General features: G+C 42.6%; 1 protein-coding gene across 1 annotated transcript; it reads right to left on the bottom strand.

Moving 5' to 3' along the window:
- Positions 1 to 15,566: 15,566 nt before the first annotated feature.
- On the bottom strand, positions 15,567 to 16,350 carry LOC139689640 (uncharacterized; the record flags this gene model as incomplete). Its single annotated transcript, XM_071586819.1, has 1 exon — positions 15,567 to 16,350. A coding segment is annotated over exon 1 (784 nt), but the record flags the coding sequence as incomplete, so codon positions are not given.
- Positions 16,351 to 17,389: the final 1,039 nt, after the last annotated feature.

A 17,389-nucleotide genomic window follows, 5' to 3' on the forward strand; every position in this document is an offset into this window, starting at 1 on the left:
GAGTAGATGTTGTGGTCGTTTAAATTATGGCAACCGTGAAGCGCACACATTTATCTTGTACGCATGCACACACCCATATATATTTTTATACATGTACGGCATAAGTAAGCTGTTTGTAAAAAAACTATTTTGAACGAATAAGGGAATAATAACGTTATCATGCGATTGGTTTAAGTTCTTTTTTAAATAACCGGAAACCAGACCCAGGACTCAAAATCTCTGTTTTGTCCATCATGTAAATCTTGGGAATGATAGTTGAGGTGGTTTCCCGTTGCCTTCCTCAATAGTGTTTTTAACGTGACACCATCACTTATTGGCCGCCCCACTAGGGTCAGACGCCATTGCAGCCGCCTCACTGAGGAACAGACGCTGCGTGGACTACCTTTCGTCCGGCTCCTAACCTTCGACCTATCTGACATGGATGACCCTACCAGGAGCAATTATTATTACTCCCGCCAGCACAGCTCTAGGGGTCATCGGAACTCACAAGCCCTTCCACCACGTCAAGGTTATAGTCCGGGGAGGGGGTCACAAAATATTTACTTAGTAATTATGTCCATCCAAAAACCTACCTCAGGAGGAGGTGTGGTTGGGGGGAGTATGTGCGGAGGAGAGGATGGTCGGCTGGGGACCGAGGGAGAATGGGAGAGAGAGAGAAAGGGCCCGGAGTGGGTGGCAGTCGCCATATTCTAAATGGCACGTGGGAATAGAATGGCGATCGGGGATGCGTATCCGCCTGCAGAACTCGCTACCGAGATTGGAAAAGTTAAAAGAACAAAGGTGAAGCGGAGAATTAATTATCTTCCTCTGCCACCGTGCACGACTTGCCACGCATTCAACTCCCTCCCTGTCCAGGGTTTCTTATCGCCGCCGTGTTAACTTCCCGTTGCGATAATAACCCTCCCACGTTGCTCTCTCAGGCTGGACTCAATGCTCGGAATCTCTGGAAACCTTCTTCCTTGGAAAATAGAAAAAATTTATCACGATTCTTGTACGCATCTCATAGTCGGAAAGGGATAGGAAATGAAAAGATTGGAAGTGCCGCAGGCATACTGTGCCGTATTTTCATCTTCCCAGGAATTCGATGTGCTCTTAATCTCACTCCGCTCACCTTTCAAACAAGACGCCAGCCATCACGTGAACTAAGATAGACGTCAGATAATGATGCGTCAGATGCCAAAGGACTAAGATTGCGCGACCGGAGAGAGAAACACGACTCGTCAACTCGGTTTTCACAAACTACAGAAATGCAGTGTTTGCACTTCCAGGATTGTAGCATTTTCTCCAAAGTGGTTAATCTTCCTCCAATAGTCGGCTAAAAGTTAGGCGAAACGCTAAATGACAGCGATTACCAGCAAATCGCTTCTAACATCGTTTGAAAAACACGCCACGTTTAGAGCAGTTGCTCGGCATCGAGGGAAGGTGCAAGGGTAACACACCAGTTCACCGCGAAAGCGTACTGAACCCCGGTCCTCGGAGGTGGTACTCGGGGGGGGGGGAGGGGCGTAGGAGACAATCCTGTGGCAAAATGGTTGAAAAGTATACGCTAGTCGATGAAAGCGCCGGGATTTGACGAGGGTGTGACTGTTGCCAAACAATAGGTCCCCGATATCCAGTAGTAGGGGACAGCAGGCATTAATTATATGAATAAAGGTGGAGATCACATTGGTATGTACTGTTAAATTCATCTCAATACGGGCGCCGTAAAAAACAACTCGCAACGGGAAATCACCAGAGGAGAGACGGCAGCTACAAATGCACTCCTTTTCTTTTCTTGCATGGGATAAGGCGCGTACATGATTGAGTCCTCGCGATTTTAATATTCCGGAGGTAAACTAGTCCCCTATTCCGATCTCCGGCCGGGGATCACCTGAGAGAGCACATTAATTAAACTTGTCATTGAATTCAGGGTCGCAACTCTGATATGAAAGGCCACTCTGGGCTTGTGCGAGCCAGAGGATATAAATGTAGGGGTACGTAGAATGGGAGTAGAAATCTTAGGCATAAATGAAATGAAATGGCTCGAAGGGGACTTAATTGGGTGTTAGGTGCATGTGTGTAAATTCGGGAGTGGGCATAATTCCGCAATGGAAAAAGGCTGCAAAGGGAGTGAAAGTGTTTCCCGCAAATCCAATGAAAGAATAAATATAGTGAAGAGTACAGCGAATCCCACAAGTGAACCCTCATGGTAAATATTTCAGCCGCAAACTAACTAGTATGATGACAAAATAGAGATGCGGCGATATGGTCGAAGTAATTAAAACGTATAAAAGGAAGAAAATCTGATTTTACTTGAATGTACTAATATAATCGTTGTATGAATTGAACAAAACAACGGGTAAAGATGACATACACATGTAAAACGGGAGAAGAAAAACACTCTTAGAGCTGTGTGGAAGGTTTTGTATCAACAGGATAACTAGTAATGGAAGAAGTAAGAGTAAAGAAATAGCAAAGAAAGTTTTCTGCATATCTGAAGAAGCAACGAATGACGGAAAATGGTATGAGAGCGGACAGAAGGTATCAATTCTTTAAAAAAGTTACAAATACTGCTCAGAGGAAATAATATAAACTGTTTAAAATGTTTCACCAAAAAAATTTTAACGTGGTAATACCGGGTCCATCGCATGAGTGACATATTCAGGTACCATGATGTATGTGATGAAACCGGTATTACTACGGAAATAATATTTTTGTGATTTTACGAATTTTTCCTTGCTATTTGTTCAAGATGAATGTTCAAAAGGTTTACCCCGAAGAAGATTGAATATGTTTAACATGTGCTGTCGCGGAGGGATGCTGAAAATGAAAGCTGTTGCAGTACTCAAATGAAGAAGTGGTTCGAGAGTTGGTGAAGACAGTGAGTGGCCTCAGCAGCAGGCCATGCAAAGGAAGAAAGAAGAATTTTGATTTCAAATATCTTGCTACATTTTGATTTTTTATCTGAAAACCCTAATTGAATGAAACATGGAGGGGATGTATTGCAAAGTAAGGTCAAGCATGATCTGCGAGAAGCAGATAATAGAAGCATCTACAAGAAAATGAAGAGTTCTGTGGAGAGGAGGAAAACTTCTGGAGGTGCTGCAAACAAATCTCCAAATTGGTGAGCCATTACGATGATGATTCCACGCGCACGTCGCGGCTCAACTGTTGCTCGTCGTAGGCTGGTTAAAATGTTTTGACGGAGAAAACGTTTGTCCTGAATTATTTGAGGATAGACATAAAAATACCCTCCCCGGACTACAACCTTGACGAGGTGGAAGGCCTTCTGCGTTCCGATGACCCCTACAGCTGTGCTGGCGGGAGTAATAATACTTGCTCTGGTAGGGTCACCCATGCCAGATAGGTCGAAGGTTAAGAGCCATACGAAAGGTAGTCCACGCAGCGTCTGTTCCTCAGTGAGGCGGCGGAAATGGCGACAGGTATGGGATGAGAATCAATATCAATAAAACAAAGGTTATGCGATTTTCTAGAAAGAAAAAAGCTAAGCTAAACATTAAAATAGGAGGGCAAAAACTAGAGCAGGTAGGACAGTTTACGTATCTCGGAAGTGTTTTGGACCAACACGGTCAAAGTAGTAGGGACGTAAGGAGAAGAATTGGGCTAGGCAAAGAGGCTTTCACAAGGAGGGAGTTAGCTATGTACGGCGCGGAAACGTGATCATTGAAGCAGGAGGATAGACGTAGACTGGAGGCTTTTGAAATGTGGGTGTGGAGAAGAATGGAGAAGGTGAAATGGACAGAGAAGGAAACAAATGAGGAAGTACTTGCAATGGTGGTCGAAGAGAGGGGTTTGTTTGGAGAAATCCTATGGAGGCAGGAAAAGTGGATGAAGGGCGTATTGATCAGTAGTGGGATGTTGAAGAATGTAATAGAGGGGAGCATGCTAGGCAAACGAGGAAAGAGAAGGAACAGCATAAGGGATGTTGGACGGGATGAAGGGATGAAGGAAGTACTCAGAGATGATGAGGGACCTGATATAAAGTAGGTTGCTGGATTTTGTGTTTTGTTAGGAGTCACAAAATGTTTTATTTAGTAGCTGTGTCCATCCAAAAACCTACCTTAACCGGTAGATTACCTACTAATAATAATATTAAAATAATATAAATTTTAATTACCAACTCTTAATGCAATTTTGAGTACCTTTTTGAGTACGTCTGCTTAATTAACGGCTGCGGTTATGGCTATTTAACGTCAGTCTTGTGCCACCATTAACTATTGAGAGCGTAGACTTTGAGTGAAAGAAGATTTTCCTCAGGGAGAAAGAGAGAACTCTATTTTCCTTGATGCATTCTCTTTTCTTAGCCATAAACCTGTGTTCGTAATTATGTGGCTAAAAAGACAAACCTTTGCTTAACCTAATGTAATGAAATCTGTAAATATTCTACACTAAATATATCCATGCAATCTTTCATTTACTGTCCAAATTTTTCTGTGCATATTGCTTGAATATATGAACTTTTTAAATTCAATATTCATATTTACCGCATAAAAAGTTTTCCCAATGATGTTCTCCAAAGTAATATTAAAATTTAACAAAAATATTACAATAAAGGTTTATCTCCATTTTGGGCTATTTAGCATATGCGCATTAACCTCGTATTCATAGCCGCATGTAAAAACAATGTTTCACCATCATATTTTGTAACATATTCCACGTTTTCAAATCTCAGATATTAATTCCATTTCATTCCATAATTCCACCGAATTCAATTTAAAATTATAAGTTATTTCGTCATTAAAAACAAAAATTATTTTTTCACTAAATATTGCATGATCCTATCTCAACGAGAATTAATTTTCGTACAGTTATAATCCTGCGAATTATGAAATATTTCGATTTTCTAAAATTTCATTAACAGATGTCAGGTTATTTAAAATCGGCGGAGTGTGCGGAGCGAGTGAAAATAGATGTGTATGGCGTATTGGATAAGGCCACTTTGCTGTAAAACTCCAGAATAGGGGTATGCATTGTATGTATGGAGCCGCTCCACGAAGGGAACGAGAGTAAGCGATCGACGGAAGGAAAGACGCTCGAATGTGATGCTATCGCAGGGTGCGTGTGGAGCGGTGGTGGTCGTCGGGAGAGGTGAGGGGGAAGGACGGGAGGGGGTAAAGAGAGTGTTTGCTTGCTGTTCATTCCACCTCCCCACTCCAATACAAAGCAGTGGTGGAGATCCCTCCGCCCACTTCATTCCCCATCACTTGCCTCGCTCAGTTCTTTTTTTCGACACGAGAGCCATATCGGCAATCGCCTTTATTCTGCAATCCCTTAAAGAGAGGAGAGCCATTCACTTACGTGCCGGAAATTATTTCCCGTAGGCCGAAAAATTTCTCGAGGAGCCCTCACTTCTATCTTTTTCTGTTTGCTCAACCCACTTACCGTATTCTTTTCCGTGGGATACCCGAAAGGAAGTGAATATAGGTTCTTAATTTCGCCAGAAGTCATGGTGTCGTTGGTATTTTCATTCTATGTATCATGTCCTTTCCCTTCAATTCACTTTTGTACGGAAAATAATGGAGGTGTTCTTTCCTCTCACGTAATATTTTTCTAGATTCTCTAGAACCGTCAAAAAATAAAAATGAATGAATTATGATTAAATTCCGGTGGTTGAAAAGTATTGCGACATAACTCTGCTGATTAATAAGTTAGCAATTCCTAAGAATTTGACGAAATGCTCTGGCGTTTTCCACATAAATCATACATCACGTCAATATAAAGGATTTCATAATTGTTTGCATGGTAAATTCCTCAGTTACTGTTCTCTTTCCGTTAAATCCTCGGTCACAGCAATATCGGTGCAGTAATTGCTCTTATTCCGTGTATTAACTGGGAATTGAATTGGCCCTCAAGTCCAGTCTTTACTAAGTCTCAATGGGTTTCCCGTTAGCCCGAGTATGGGTGTGCATCGGGTATCTTTCATCACCTAGGTTTGTAAATTCCTTAATAACACCTCCCAAAATACCAGATTAATTGGACTGAAGGTGTCCTTCATAGTTGAGGGTCGAACCTATTCAATGCTAAGCCCGCATAATGTTTGTAGTGGCAGGCTCTTTTTCTTGTGCCCCCTGTGGTTTCCGCGTAAGATGCGGAACCCGAAAAATCAAAAGCATCTATGCTTGAAGATGGGGGGTCCAAAATCACCTGGAATAAAACCTCCGCTCGGCAGACAAACGCCAACTAGGCTACCACACAGCTAATTTAGTCTACATATTTCGGTTACTAAGAATATTGTATGGCTAAGTAGTCAAACTCGGGGTTTCATTTTCAAAAAAATAAAGCTTCACAAGTTAGTTTAGATAATCATCTGACCTATTTCTCTCTCACACGGTCGGTAGTGATTCTGGAGCTGAGAGAACCTTCAAGCCCGATTGCTCCATTGGATTCAAGTATGGAGGGATAATGGTGGAAGCTAGGGAGATGGGATCTACCGGGGCGTATGGACTTTCCAGAAGGGAAAGATTCCAGTGAGGTTTAAATGCCCCATCCGACGGAATGTTCTATCCACATGGTACCGAAGTAGGTCAGTTAAATCACCACGGAAATAATGTGTCACTCCTCTTACACTAATGAAACCTAAGGTCGGCTACCAGCAGACATTCGAAGGCGTTGGCTCACACACCGATAGCGACTTCACCCTTCGATTTTTCTCGGAATTATCATCAGGGATTAGCATCATTTCTTTCAGAATGGCGTGTGGCATGGAGCGTTAAGTCATATGCTATTACAGCAATTGGTGGCCCAAAGCATTTCACTCTGTCAGTCTATTTCTGAAGGTTCGAATTTCTCAACCTGATATTTTCTATTTTTGTGGTCTGATAATATGGGAGCGCACAAGGATTACACGCATCTTCGTTCGCTATTCAAATACCCTTCTCATTTCACACATTGATTCAATAATGCAATGCAGTTTTGCGGGGCTTAAACCTCCCAAATCATGATAAGGGTAAAGATTTAATATTTCACGACCATAGTTTTGATGATGCTCAGCAGCGAAACCATGGTCGTGAAATATGAAATCCTTATGTGGAAGTGCAAAGTTTCTTTCTTTACCCTCATCATGAAGTATTTCCACGAAGTTAAACTTGAAACTGTTATGTTTATGTCCCCCAATCCATGTCTGCGTTAATCTCGAATGAGTTTTAGTTATCGAACATTTAATATCGTTATTCGTCATGTGTTCTCCGTGCTTCCAGCGTCTCCCATTCCAAACTTTCTTATGATATCTGTCCAACAATAATGATCTGCTCGCACATTACCATTCTTCACGAAGCTGGAAGCTTTCCTCGGCATCTTAAAATAACAGCTCCGCTTGACTCTTCATTTGAATGCGCTCGCGCTTTGTTGGATTTGTTGAATCCAATATTTTCAATGCAACTACGAAGGTGTTCGTAACGGGGTCGACGACATTCCTGACCGAGTATTCTTCGGTCTCTTGGCACGCGTGCATCGAATTGGAAAATGGATCGCGCGGTTCAAATTGTGAGATTCGAGAACGCCATCGGCGAGGCGAGCTTCGGTGACACCCGCGTTTTCCTACTCTTCCGTCTCAAAGCATTTCGACACCGACCGGGCGACATTCCCTCTCTTAATTGGACGGCTTCTTGGAGACGGGGTCGGTTTGAAACGGTGGCTAACATCATATAGTTGTCGGAAGAGGTTTCGGTGGTGCGCAGTTGACGATTTATAGCCTTGGGGCTTCAGAACTTTCAAAGACTAACGAAATGGGGAGGGAAAAATCAGCACGGGGAGAATCAGCACGGGAGTTCATATTACCGACCGTCGACGGCAGTTTTTGGAGAATGGATATGATTCACCAATACCTGCTGTTCGGGTGTGACACGACACTGAAAGTTAAGGCGAATATTTCCGATAATCAATCTCTGAAAAAAAATTATTTGGAGCAAACTTGAGTTGTTCCCAATCCAACACATGTTTCCCTTTCTCTCTCCCACCCTCATCCCTTCAGTTCATTTAATTAACTCCCTCGCTTATCCTTCCCCTGCACCGCTGCGAAATTCCGCGCGAGTATGTTTCCCAAGCGATAACCGTTCCAAACGCCAACGGTCTTTCCTCTTAACCCAATGGACGTGTATTTTACTGTGGTATTCTGAACCGTAGTCATCGTTGAGCGAATGAGGTGCCTCTTTTGTCGAATGGGGAATAAACCTTGGGCTTCTTTAGCTTAAGACCATCGTTCGTTTCTCCCTCTCAAGTTGAGAAAATCCTCGACATCCCACTCTCTCATATTAGCCCCCTCTTACCACGTATTCGAAAATTACTTCACCGCGGGGAACTACGAGAACGTAAAACTGCTGCTGCTAAATTGCATCACTTGGATGACTTATTTATCGATCCGTGATATCGTCCAATTTGAATGAATCCGCGAATGACCCGTTCGGGGTTCTCCTGTTCGCATGGCTGTGTGGCTGGCGCCTATCTTCGCGCGTGCTTCACACTTGCCTCCATTTGTTGAAGGGTGGACACGTGTCTTGGGTGCCCCGAGCTCGACAATGGGATCACGATGACCCGCTCTCAACTTCCTGTGTGTGTTATTCTTCAATGGGGATGAACCCCAGGGCTGTCGACACAGCGCCTATGACTGCGAGTTGAACCGAGACGTTTCAGTTATTATTATTACTATTATTGTTAAAACGAACGTGTGGAGATGGACAATGCCAGGTGGCACACAGGTCAAAACTTGGAAAAATAACATGACATCTCAAATCAAATGCGAATCACAAAAGTTAATAAATTAAATCAGTCAAAAATACAATACACAGGAGGGAAACAGCCAAACATCAATCTCTAGCATAAAATAAGGCATCATAATGGATTACCACCTTATTAATGTTTCCTCCATTAGCGATTTAATTGCAAATTGATTATAAAAATTTATGAGCATTATATTTACTGAATATGAGCTATTTTTATGGCCTATGCTCGTATTTTTTTTATTCATATTTACTTTTTTAATTTTACATTTTTTATTTTTTATTTCACGATATCGAAATGGATGTGACTTGTTACAAAGCAAAGATAGCTTCATTGTTTTAAAAACTATCTTTGACGACTGACGTCAGTCTGTCTATTATCACTCTTTACTTCTCGAGAAAAAAGAGCACACCCATTAATTAAATAATACGTATTGACTTTAAATATCTCTCTTCATATCGATGGGAAAAATCGAAAGTTACTCATTTTGAACCTACATTTGAAGATGGCTGAGTTTGGTTGATCAATAGACCAATCCTTGCATTGAAGGGATCACGATGAATGGGAATTGGACGTTCGAGAACGCATCTTTCCTCGCGGGTGAACGTGAATTTCGTGAATATCTGGAATTCACTCTTAATTCGCTTCCAGGAAAGAAACCTTTTAACCTTGTCCAGGAAACTCTTATTTGGAAATATATTCGCCGAAAGTAATGTGCGTGGGAATTCAGAGTCATGTCGACGACCGGGAGTGAGAAGGAAGGGCCTCCCCCCCTTTGAGGAAAGAGCGCCGATGGGAAGCGAGCGTGCGTTGGAGTGGAGGCGGGAGTGGAGGCGGGCGGGCGCTACCGAGGGAAAGGACACTCCCTCTCGAGGAAGGCCCACTCAAAGAATAGTGACGGCGGGTGGAAGGAGATCCGTTGTCGGGGGAGAGGAGGGAGGGGGCAGTCAGTCGCCTCTCCTTCCCGAGGGGGCGGGGCGGGGCGAGGAGCCGGGGCTCGGGATGCGGGCAAGAGTAAATCAACACAGGGCGACGACGCTATTGCAGAGGGTTGGGACGGGTATTAAGAAGGCGTCCGTGGTGATGAGGGTACTACTGTGTTCAAAGGGAGTACGATGGCCACACAAGAAACAGTAGTTGAGGGCTTCCTAGTGGGGAAAAAATCCCAGGGAGCACGTAGACAAAACTCCAGCACCTGGCGCTGAAAGGCGGATTGTGTAGATCAAATGGAATGGACAGATGGAGTGAGAAATGGGGACGTATGAAAGGCGTAGAAAAGACAATTCGGAATGGAAAATAGGGTTACCAAATAATCGAATAAGAACCATTTTAGAGGCGACGGATTTGTTAAAAGAATAATGGAAGAAAAATGCTTTGGATATGTACTTCGAGGGGGTCCAAAGAACAAAATTGGTTGATTAAATAATCAGAAATTTTTGAAATGGAAACTCAAGAGGTAAAAAGAATTGTCTTTGCTCGGTAGAATGCAGAGCAACAGTTAGTTGACCTTCTAGTTCAAATACTGGCGATGAGAAAAGGTATTATTTCGAGGTAGTTTTAAAACTTTGAAAATCAAATGAGAAAATCGAGAGTGCCGTTTGCTTTTTTACTTCGTTGCGTGTGACGGTAATTGGTTGGAATTCATTTGAAATACCACCGCTGGTAAATGCTGAACTGCGGTTCAGCTTGATGGTTTAAAGACCTCCCTCCTCAAGTAGACTAAGCCACTCTTATATTATTTTGATATGACTAATCACAATACCAGATGGAAGGCAGGGGGTGCAGGCACATGCGACTGCGAACCTTTGATCTATTTCATGCACCAAGCCATTGGACGATTAGCATATAAATGTGTCCCTCAAGGATTTTTATTGAAGTGAGACTTCGAAAATTAAATATTTTTAGAGCGACGTGTCAAATCTTGCTGCATGCGTACTGATAGCAAGAAAGTTTAATTATGTGCAAAATATCGCAATGACCGGACTGTCGTCGGGCATTTAGTAATAGCAATTGTCGCCAATTTATGAATGCTGGCATTCCGAGGCGCTGCAAAAATCATTCAGTTGCGCGCAGTATCCTCTCATTGTGTGATACTTTCTAGGTTCAAAACAAATTTCTTGGACCGACTTTGTAATGACTTAGTTTTGGTTTGAAGCACTATATCCCACCCAGAAAGTAGATAAAATAATATTACGAAAAGGTATGAAAAATTCCTCTACATATATTAGCCAATGGTTATTATATTTACTTTGAAGTGTTTCAGATCATTGGGTAAATGGAATGCCACAAACTTGCCTGGGTAAAATTTGAGGCTATGATAATTTAGGAATATGTACCAGAGGTATGCAATATGCTGCTCTCTCCAGGAGAGAGCAGCATATTGCATGCCTCATTCGCGTGTCTACTTTTGCTATCTGTGGCAAAAAATGCAACGTATTTCTTTGATTTAAAATGCCAAGAGTATGAAAATGTGATTTTACGCGAATCAATGAAATTTCTCTCAATGATTATGTGCTTAAATGAGATGATATTTATCACCATACGCCATAAATCCTACGAATGGTTTGAAGTGGCCCTGCATGCTCACTTGTTCCTGCTCTTGTAATCACGCCATACTAACTACACTTCCACCTCTCGTCTTTTATTATTTTTAATGGCAATTTGTTCTTTGCTGGATTCGTTACAGCCTCCAATATTTCCTTTCATTAAGATGGTGTTTACCAAAGAAATCTATCTCTAAACGAACAGATTTAGTGTTATTCTTCCTATTTTGGACGTCTTCTCGTTCCCAAACTCTCAAGAAAATTTCAATTAATAACTCGATAGTTTTTTTGAATATATCAATCACATTGGTATCTTTGAACATTCGTCCGATCTGAAGAGTGAAAGCCCTATCACAATTTACTGGGGAACATTTTTTGACGCGGAGACCGCTCTTCATGTTTCATCGATGTAAAAAATTACAAAATATAATATCTTTAAACCGTAAAAAATCCCAAATAAGTGGCAACTTGTCAGTTTAAAAAAAAACAGAGGAGGCACCACTAACTCTTTGGTTACTCATAAGTGAAATGTCAATTCTTATTGAATATTTTCTAAATTAGAGTACTCAATATTGGCATAGGCATAATTTTTTATATAAGTAAATTTTCGCTTTTATGCATTTGTCCTTTCGGATGATTAGGTTGTAACCTTTAAATCTACTTTTTCCACGGCGACACGTACTGGTATAAATAATTCACTGTGCTATTTTCATGTTTTCTGGTGCGGGAGAGAGTGTACTTCCGTAAAATGAAAGCCAGGGGAAAATATTCTACATTTAACGGGTTTAGCACTTTTAACAGATTAGATATTGGTAGCTCATCGACGACTTTCCATTCTCAAAGCCTCGATAGCATTTCTAAAGATTATAACAGAACCTATTTCGGCGAAAAGTTGCTTTAAATTTCTCAAAAAAATACATGCCGTATAATTTGTAAGATAGGGCTATTTAGTGTCCCTCTCTAGGTCTCTCGTAGTAAATGTCCGGACTGGAATTGTAGGACCGAAAACATTAGGGTAAGGACGCTAAGACTCTGGACCAACAACAACGGAGCAAGAATAATAGCGCCAGGAAACAGCGCGAGACGAGCGAGAAACGGAGGAGGAGACGTCATAGCATACCATCCTTTAGGGTCTAGTGTTAAGGGCTAAGGCAACCACAGCTATGGCACTGTCCTGTCTAGCGACCACCTGCCAGTTATCCTACAACTATGAAAAGGACCAGTTATACCGTCCATCAGAACCGGCAGACACATTTACGGAAAAGCTTATTGGAAACTTTTCCAGAAACGAGCAACCGACTTACTTACACACAAAATTATTAGACCAGAAACCCCCATTGAGTCGGACGTGATGGCGGACACTATAACTTCCGTCATTCAGGAAGGAATTGAAGACGCGATCCCCCGTGGGACTAAGAGTACAAAGCATTAGAGAGAGGAATCGTCTCAGGAAACAATGCATAAATCTAAGAACCAATGATCTGGGACGAGAATTCAACAAATTAAAGCATCGAGTACGTGACGACACAAGATAATTAAGAAGAAAAAGATGGGAAGACAAACTGGTCTCTACAAACCAGTAGGATGGTAACATATGAACGCTAGCCCGCGAAGTTAGAAACCACGCCTCAGGTAGGGAAAATAACACTACTCTCCGAGCACCAATTAAAAAACTGACCACTGCCAATCACATGGCAGCGTATTTGAAAACTGTTTTTACGACTCCACCAGGACTAGCTGACGTCGAAAACATCAATATTGAAGAGAACACAGATGACGACGATTTCCCAGAAATAGCGATAGACGAGGTGGCGGCAGCGATTAGAAGACTGTAGCTCCGAAAGGTTACAGGCAGTGATAATATACCAAATGAGATCCTCAAACGCCTCCCTAGTGCTGCAGGTAATTATATAGTAGAGATAGCCAATCCAATGGTAAGACTAAGTCATTTCCCGAGGCCATGAAAAACATCTTTGGTAGTATGAAAAGAGACGTTTCAGGCGTGATATGGTGGAATATCATGATTAATTAAAAATAGCAATTTTCCACAAAAATAAAATTTAATGCGACCGGTTTCAATGTTACTACATCATCATCAGGTGATAGTTAAACCTCAGAGTCCAGTATATATATGATTAAAGGCAAGTAAGGGGAGGGTGGAGGAAAAGAGGGGAAGAGGGGGGAAGGTGGAAGGCAGAATGGGTGACTATGTGAGTGGGGTGGGGGGAAGAGGGTTGGGGAAGACAAGGTGCAAAGACCCTAGGAGTCCGGAGAGCGCGTCGTGGCCGAATGGAGGGGGGTGTCTCGTTGAGGGTGTCCCACGGTGCGCCGCAAAGCTCTTCGGGCCGCGGGGGAAGAGGACGGGATCGGGGGTTTTTCCCTATGGTCGTGGTCTGGGAACAAGGTATCAATACACAAATAAGCACTGAGTTGAAGGGTAAAGATTGGGATCACTGTATAGTTTTAAGGGGGCGCCCTAGCGAGGTTTTAGGGAAAGGGTGTAGGAGGGAATGTTATCACTAGCACATGCCGAATAGGGGGGGGGTTGGATTGTCCCGCAGCGGTGAACCTTCCCTCCTCGTCCGTGAGGAAAGGGGTGGGGACTCGGGGTTTCCCACTTGTCCGGGAAAGCATGGTCTCCGTCTGCAGAGGGGGGGGGGGGAAAGGAAGGAAATATCCAATGAGAAGGGGCAAGGGATCACTGGTCACATGTACGTCTTGGGAAGGTGATGGAGAGGAGGGGGGAGGGTGAAGATAAAAATTGGACTTCGTTGATCAGCTCCAAGTCCTTGCGATGTAAGATTTCCAGCTGTTCCATGGCATCCAGCTTCCTTCCTTTTTCCAAATTGTGAAGCACTTTGAATTCGAAATTGCTGAAATGGTTAGAATCGAGAAGATGTTTGGCAAATAAAGAGTTGGTATGACCTGTTATGTAGCCTTTCCTATGTTCCCCGATACGTGTCGAAAAACTCCTGCCAGTCTGACCAATGTAAATGGCCCCACAATCACACCGAATTTCATATACACCACTTTTGGTGTTGCAGTCTATAGGATCTTTGTTTGAGCATAGGGCTTTATATAGAGTATTGGGGGTATAAAAAGAAATGCGGAATTTGTCTTTGGGAAACCTGTTCGCGATTTTATATGACACAGAGTTATGGAATGGAAGTTTGCACCATTTGCGCTCAGAGACTGTAGTGACTGCAAGGGAGATGTTTAATTTCAGGGTCTGTTTCTTAAGTTTTTTCTTCAGTATATTATCAATTATGCGGACATGGTAACCGTTCTTAAAGGCTATGTGCTTGATCGTATTGAGCTCTCGTTCGAAGTTGGATTTGGACAAGGGGATACTGATTAATCTGTGGATCATGGAATTGAAGCTGGCTAGTTTGTGGGTGAAGGGATGGCAGGAGTCTGAGGGTATCACTTGGTCTGTATACGTGGGTTTCCGAAATATTGAAAAATGATGTGTGCTTCTTTTTATTTCAATAGTGAGATCCAGGAAATTGATTTTATGGTCCACTGCCGATTCCATGGTGAAAGTTATAGATGGGTGGATGGAGTTTATGAAATGTAAGAAAAGGTCTAACTGTCTATCACTGCCTGTCCAGCAGCATAAGATATCGTCCACATATCTAAACCAGTATAAAATGTTATTCTTGAATCTATTTTCACTTAGGATCTTGTCCTCTAAATTATCCATAAAAACTTCTGCGAGGAGAGGGGAAAGGGGTGACCCCATAGCCAGACCATCCTTTTGTTTATAGTAGGTGCCACAGAATAAAAAATAATTTTGGTCTACACAAATTTTGAGAAGTGAACTTAATTCATTAATGTGGTGTTGGTTCACATTAGCGTTGATTAATATATTTTCAGCGTAAATTAAAGTTTCATGCGTCGGAATGGAAGTAAAGAGACTACACACGTCAAACGATACTAGCTTAGCGTTGGGTGGTAAGGTGAAGGGCAGAAGACGTTCAGTTAAGGAAATGGAGTTTTCTATTGAGAATCTGGGTTTGAAGCCTGAGAGTTGTCGATAGATCGAGTTTAATTTTGCTGCTAATTTTTGCACTGGAGCACTGACACTAGATACGACTGGTCTAATGGGCACGTCTTTTTTATGTAGTTTAGGTAGACCATAAAGTCTTGGGGGTAAAGGGTTCATGGTGGTTAAGAAGAATTTTTCTTTATCGTTGAATATGTGGACGCAGGAAGCGATGGCCTCTTTGACACGCTTTTGATAATTGGGAGTAGGATCTTTCGGGAGTACATCAAAGGCGTTGGCGGATATGAACTTTAGGCACTTACTGGTATAATCGTCCCTATCTAGGATGACAGTGCAGTTTCCCTTGTCAGCTTTACTGAGCACTAGTTGGTTTTCTGCCTTCAAATCTCGGAGTGACTTTAAGATCACACCTTCGGATGATCTTCGGGCAGGGATGGAGTGGTTCTTTATGTCTGTTATTATGGTATCGGCGACCAGATGCTTGATACCACGGGGTTGATTGGATAGAGCAACTTCGCAGTCCGTTGCCAAGTTTTTATAACCTTTGGAAGAAATCGGGATGGCCGGTGCAAATTTCAGTCCCTTATTAAGGAGTGAAAGAACGTCAGGGGAAATTTCACACTTGGATAGATTTACAACTCTCGTGGCGAATTGGTGTTCACAATGAATTTGGGGGGATGGATCACTGACGGAAGACTCTTGGCTAACACTAGTGAGCCGAAGGAGCTTATGGTTAATCACTGCACGTTTTTTATCAGCAACTGCCACTGCGAGGGACCTCACACGATCATCGAGGACACTAAATTCGACGGGATGCAGTTTGTGGCTGAGTTCTGCATGGAGGTGGTACAAATAGTAATACAAGGAATCCCGTTTCCTGTACCACGTTTTTAGCTCCGTCCGGATCCACACCTTTTCCGCAATGGAGACTGCGCGTTGAGCTGCTGTAGAAGATGAGATAGCCTTGATGGATATGTACTTAGGGGTTACTCCGTATTCGATGCACTTGCTATTAAAGTAAATGTTTAAGGACGCTATTCGGCACTGAACGGACAATTTGAGAAATAACTTTGCCTGGATTGCCATGCTAGCATTACGAATAAAAAGAGACGTTTCAGGCGTGATATGGTGGAATATCATGATTAATTAAAAATAGCAATTTTCCACAAAAATAAAATTTAATGCGACCGGTTTCAATGTTACTACATCATCATCAGGTGATAGTTAAACCTCAGAGTCCAGTATATATATGATTAAAGGCAAGTAAGGGGAGGGTGGAGGAAAAGAGGGGAAGAGGGGGGAAGGTGGAAGGCAGAATGGGTGACTATGTGAGTGGGGTGGGGGGAAGAGGGTTGGGGAAGACAAGGTGCAAAGACCCTAGGAGTCCGGAGAGCGCGTCGTGGCCGAATGGAGGGGGGTGTCTCGTTGAGGGTGTCCCACGGTGCGCCGCAAAGCTCTTCGGGCCGCGGGGGAAGAGGACGGGATCGGGGGTTTTTCCCTATGGTCGTGGTCTGGGAACAAGGTATCAATACACAAATAAGCAGTGGACCATAAAATCAATTTCCTGGATCTCACTATTGAAATAAAAAGAAGCACACATCATTTTTCAATATTTCGGAAACCCACGTATACAGACCAAGTGATACCCTCAGACTCCTGCCATCCCTTCACCCACAAACTAGCCAGCTTCAATTCCATGATCCACAGATTAATCAGTATCCCCTTGTCCAAATCCAACTTCGAACGAGAGCTCAATACGATCAAGCACATAGCCTTTAAGAACGGTTACCATGTCCGCATAATTGATAATATACTGAAGAAAAAACTTAAGAAACAGACCCTGAAATTAAACATCTCCCTTGCAGTCACTACAGTCTCTGAGCGCAAATGGTGCAAACTTCCATTCCATAACTCTGTGTCATATAAAATCGCGAACAGGTTTCCCAAAGACAAATTCCGCATTTCTTTTTATACCCCCAATACTCTATATAAAGCCCTATGCTCAAACAAAGATCCTATAGACTGCAACACCAAAAGTGGTGTATATGAAATTCGGTGTGATTGTGGGGCCATTTACATTGGTCAGACTGGCAGGAGTTTTTCGACACGTATCGGGGAACATAGG

This window comes from Hetaerina americana, unplaced genomic scaffold (assembly GCF_022747635.1).
Source record: "Hetaerina americana unplaced genomic scaffold, ioHetAmer1.1.p SCAF_262, whole genome shotgun sequence".
Taxonomy (NCBI): Eukaryota; Metazoa; Arthropoda; class Insecta; order Odonata; family Calopterygidae; genus Hetaerina; species Hetaerina americana.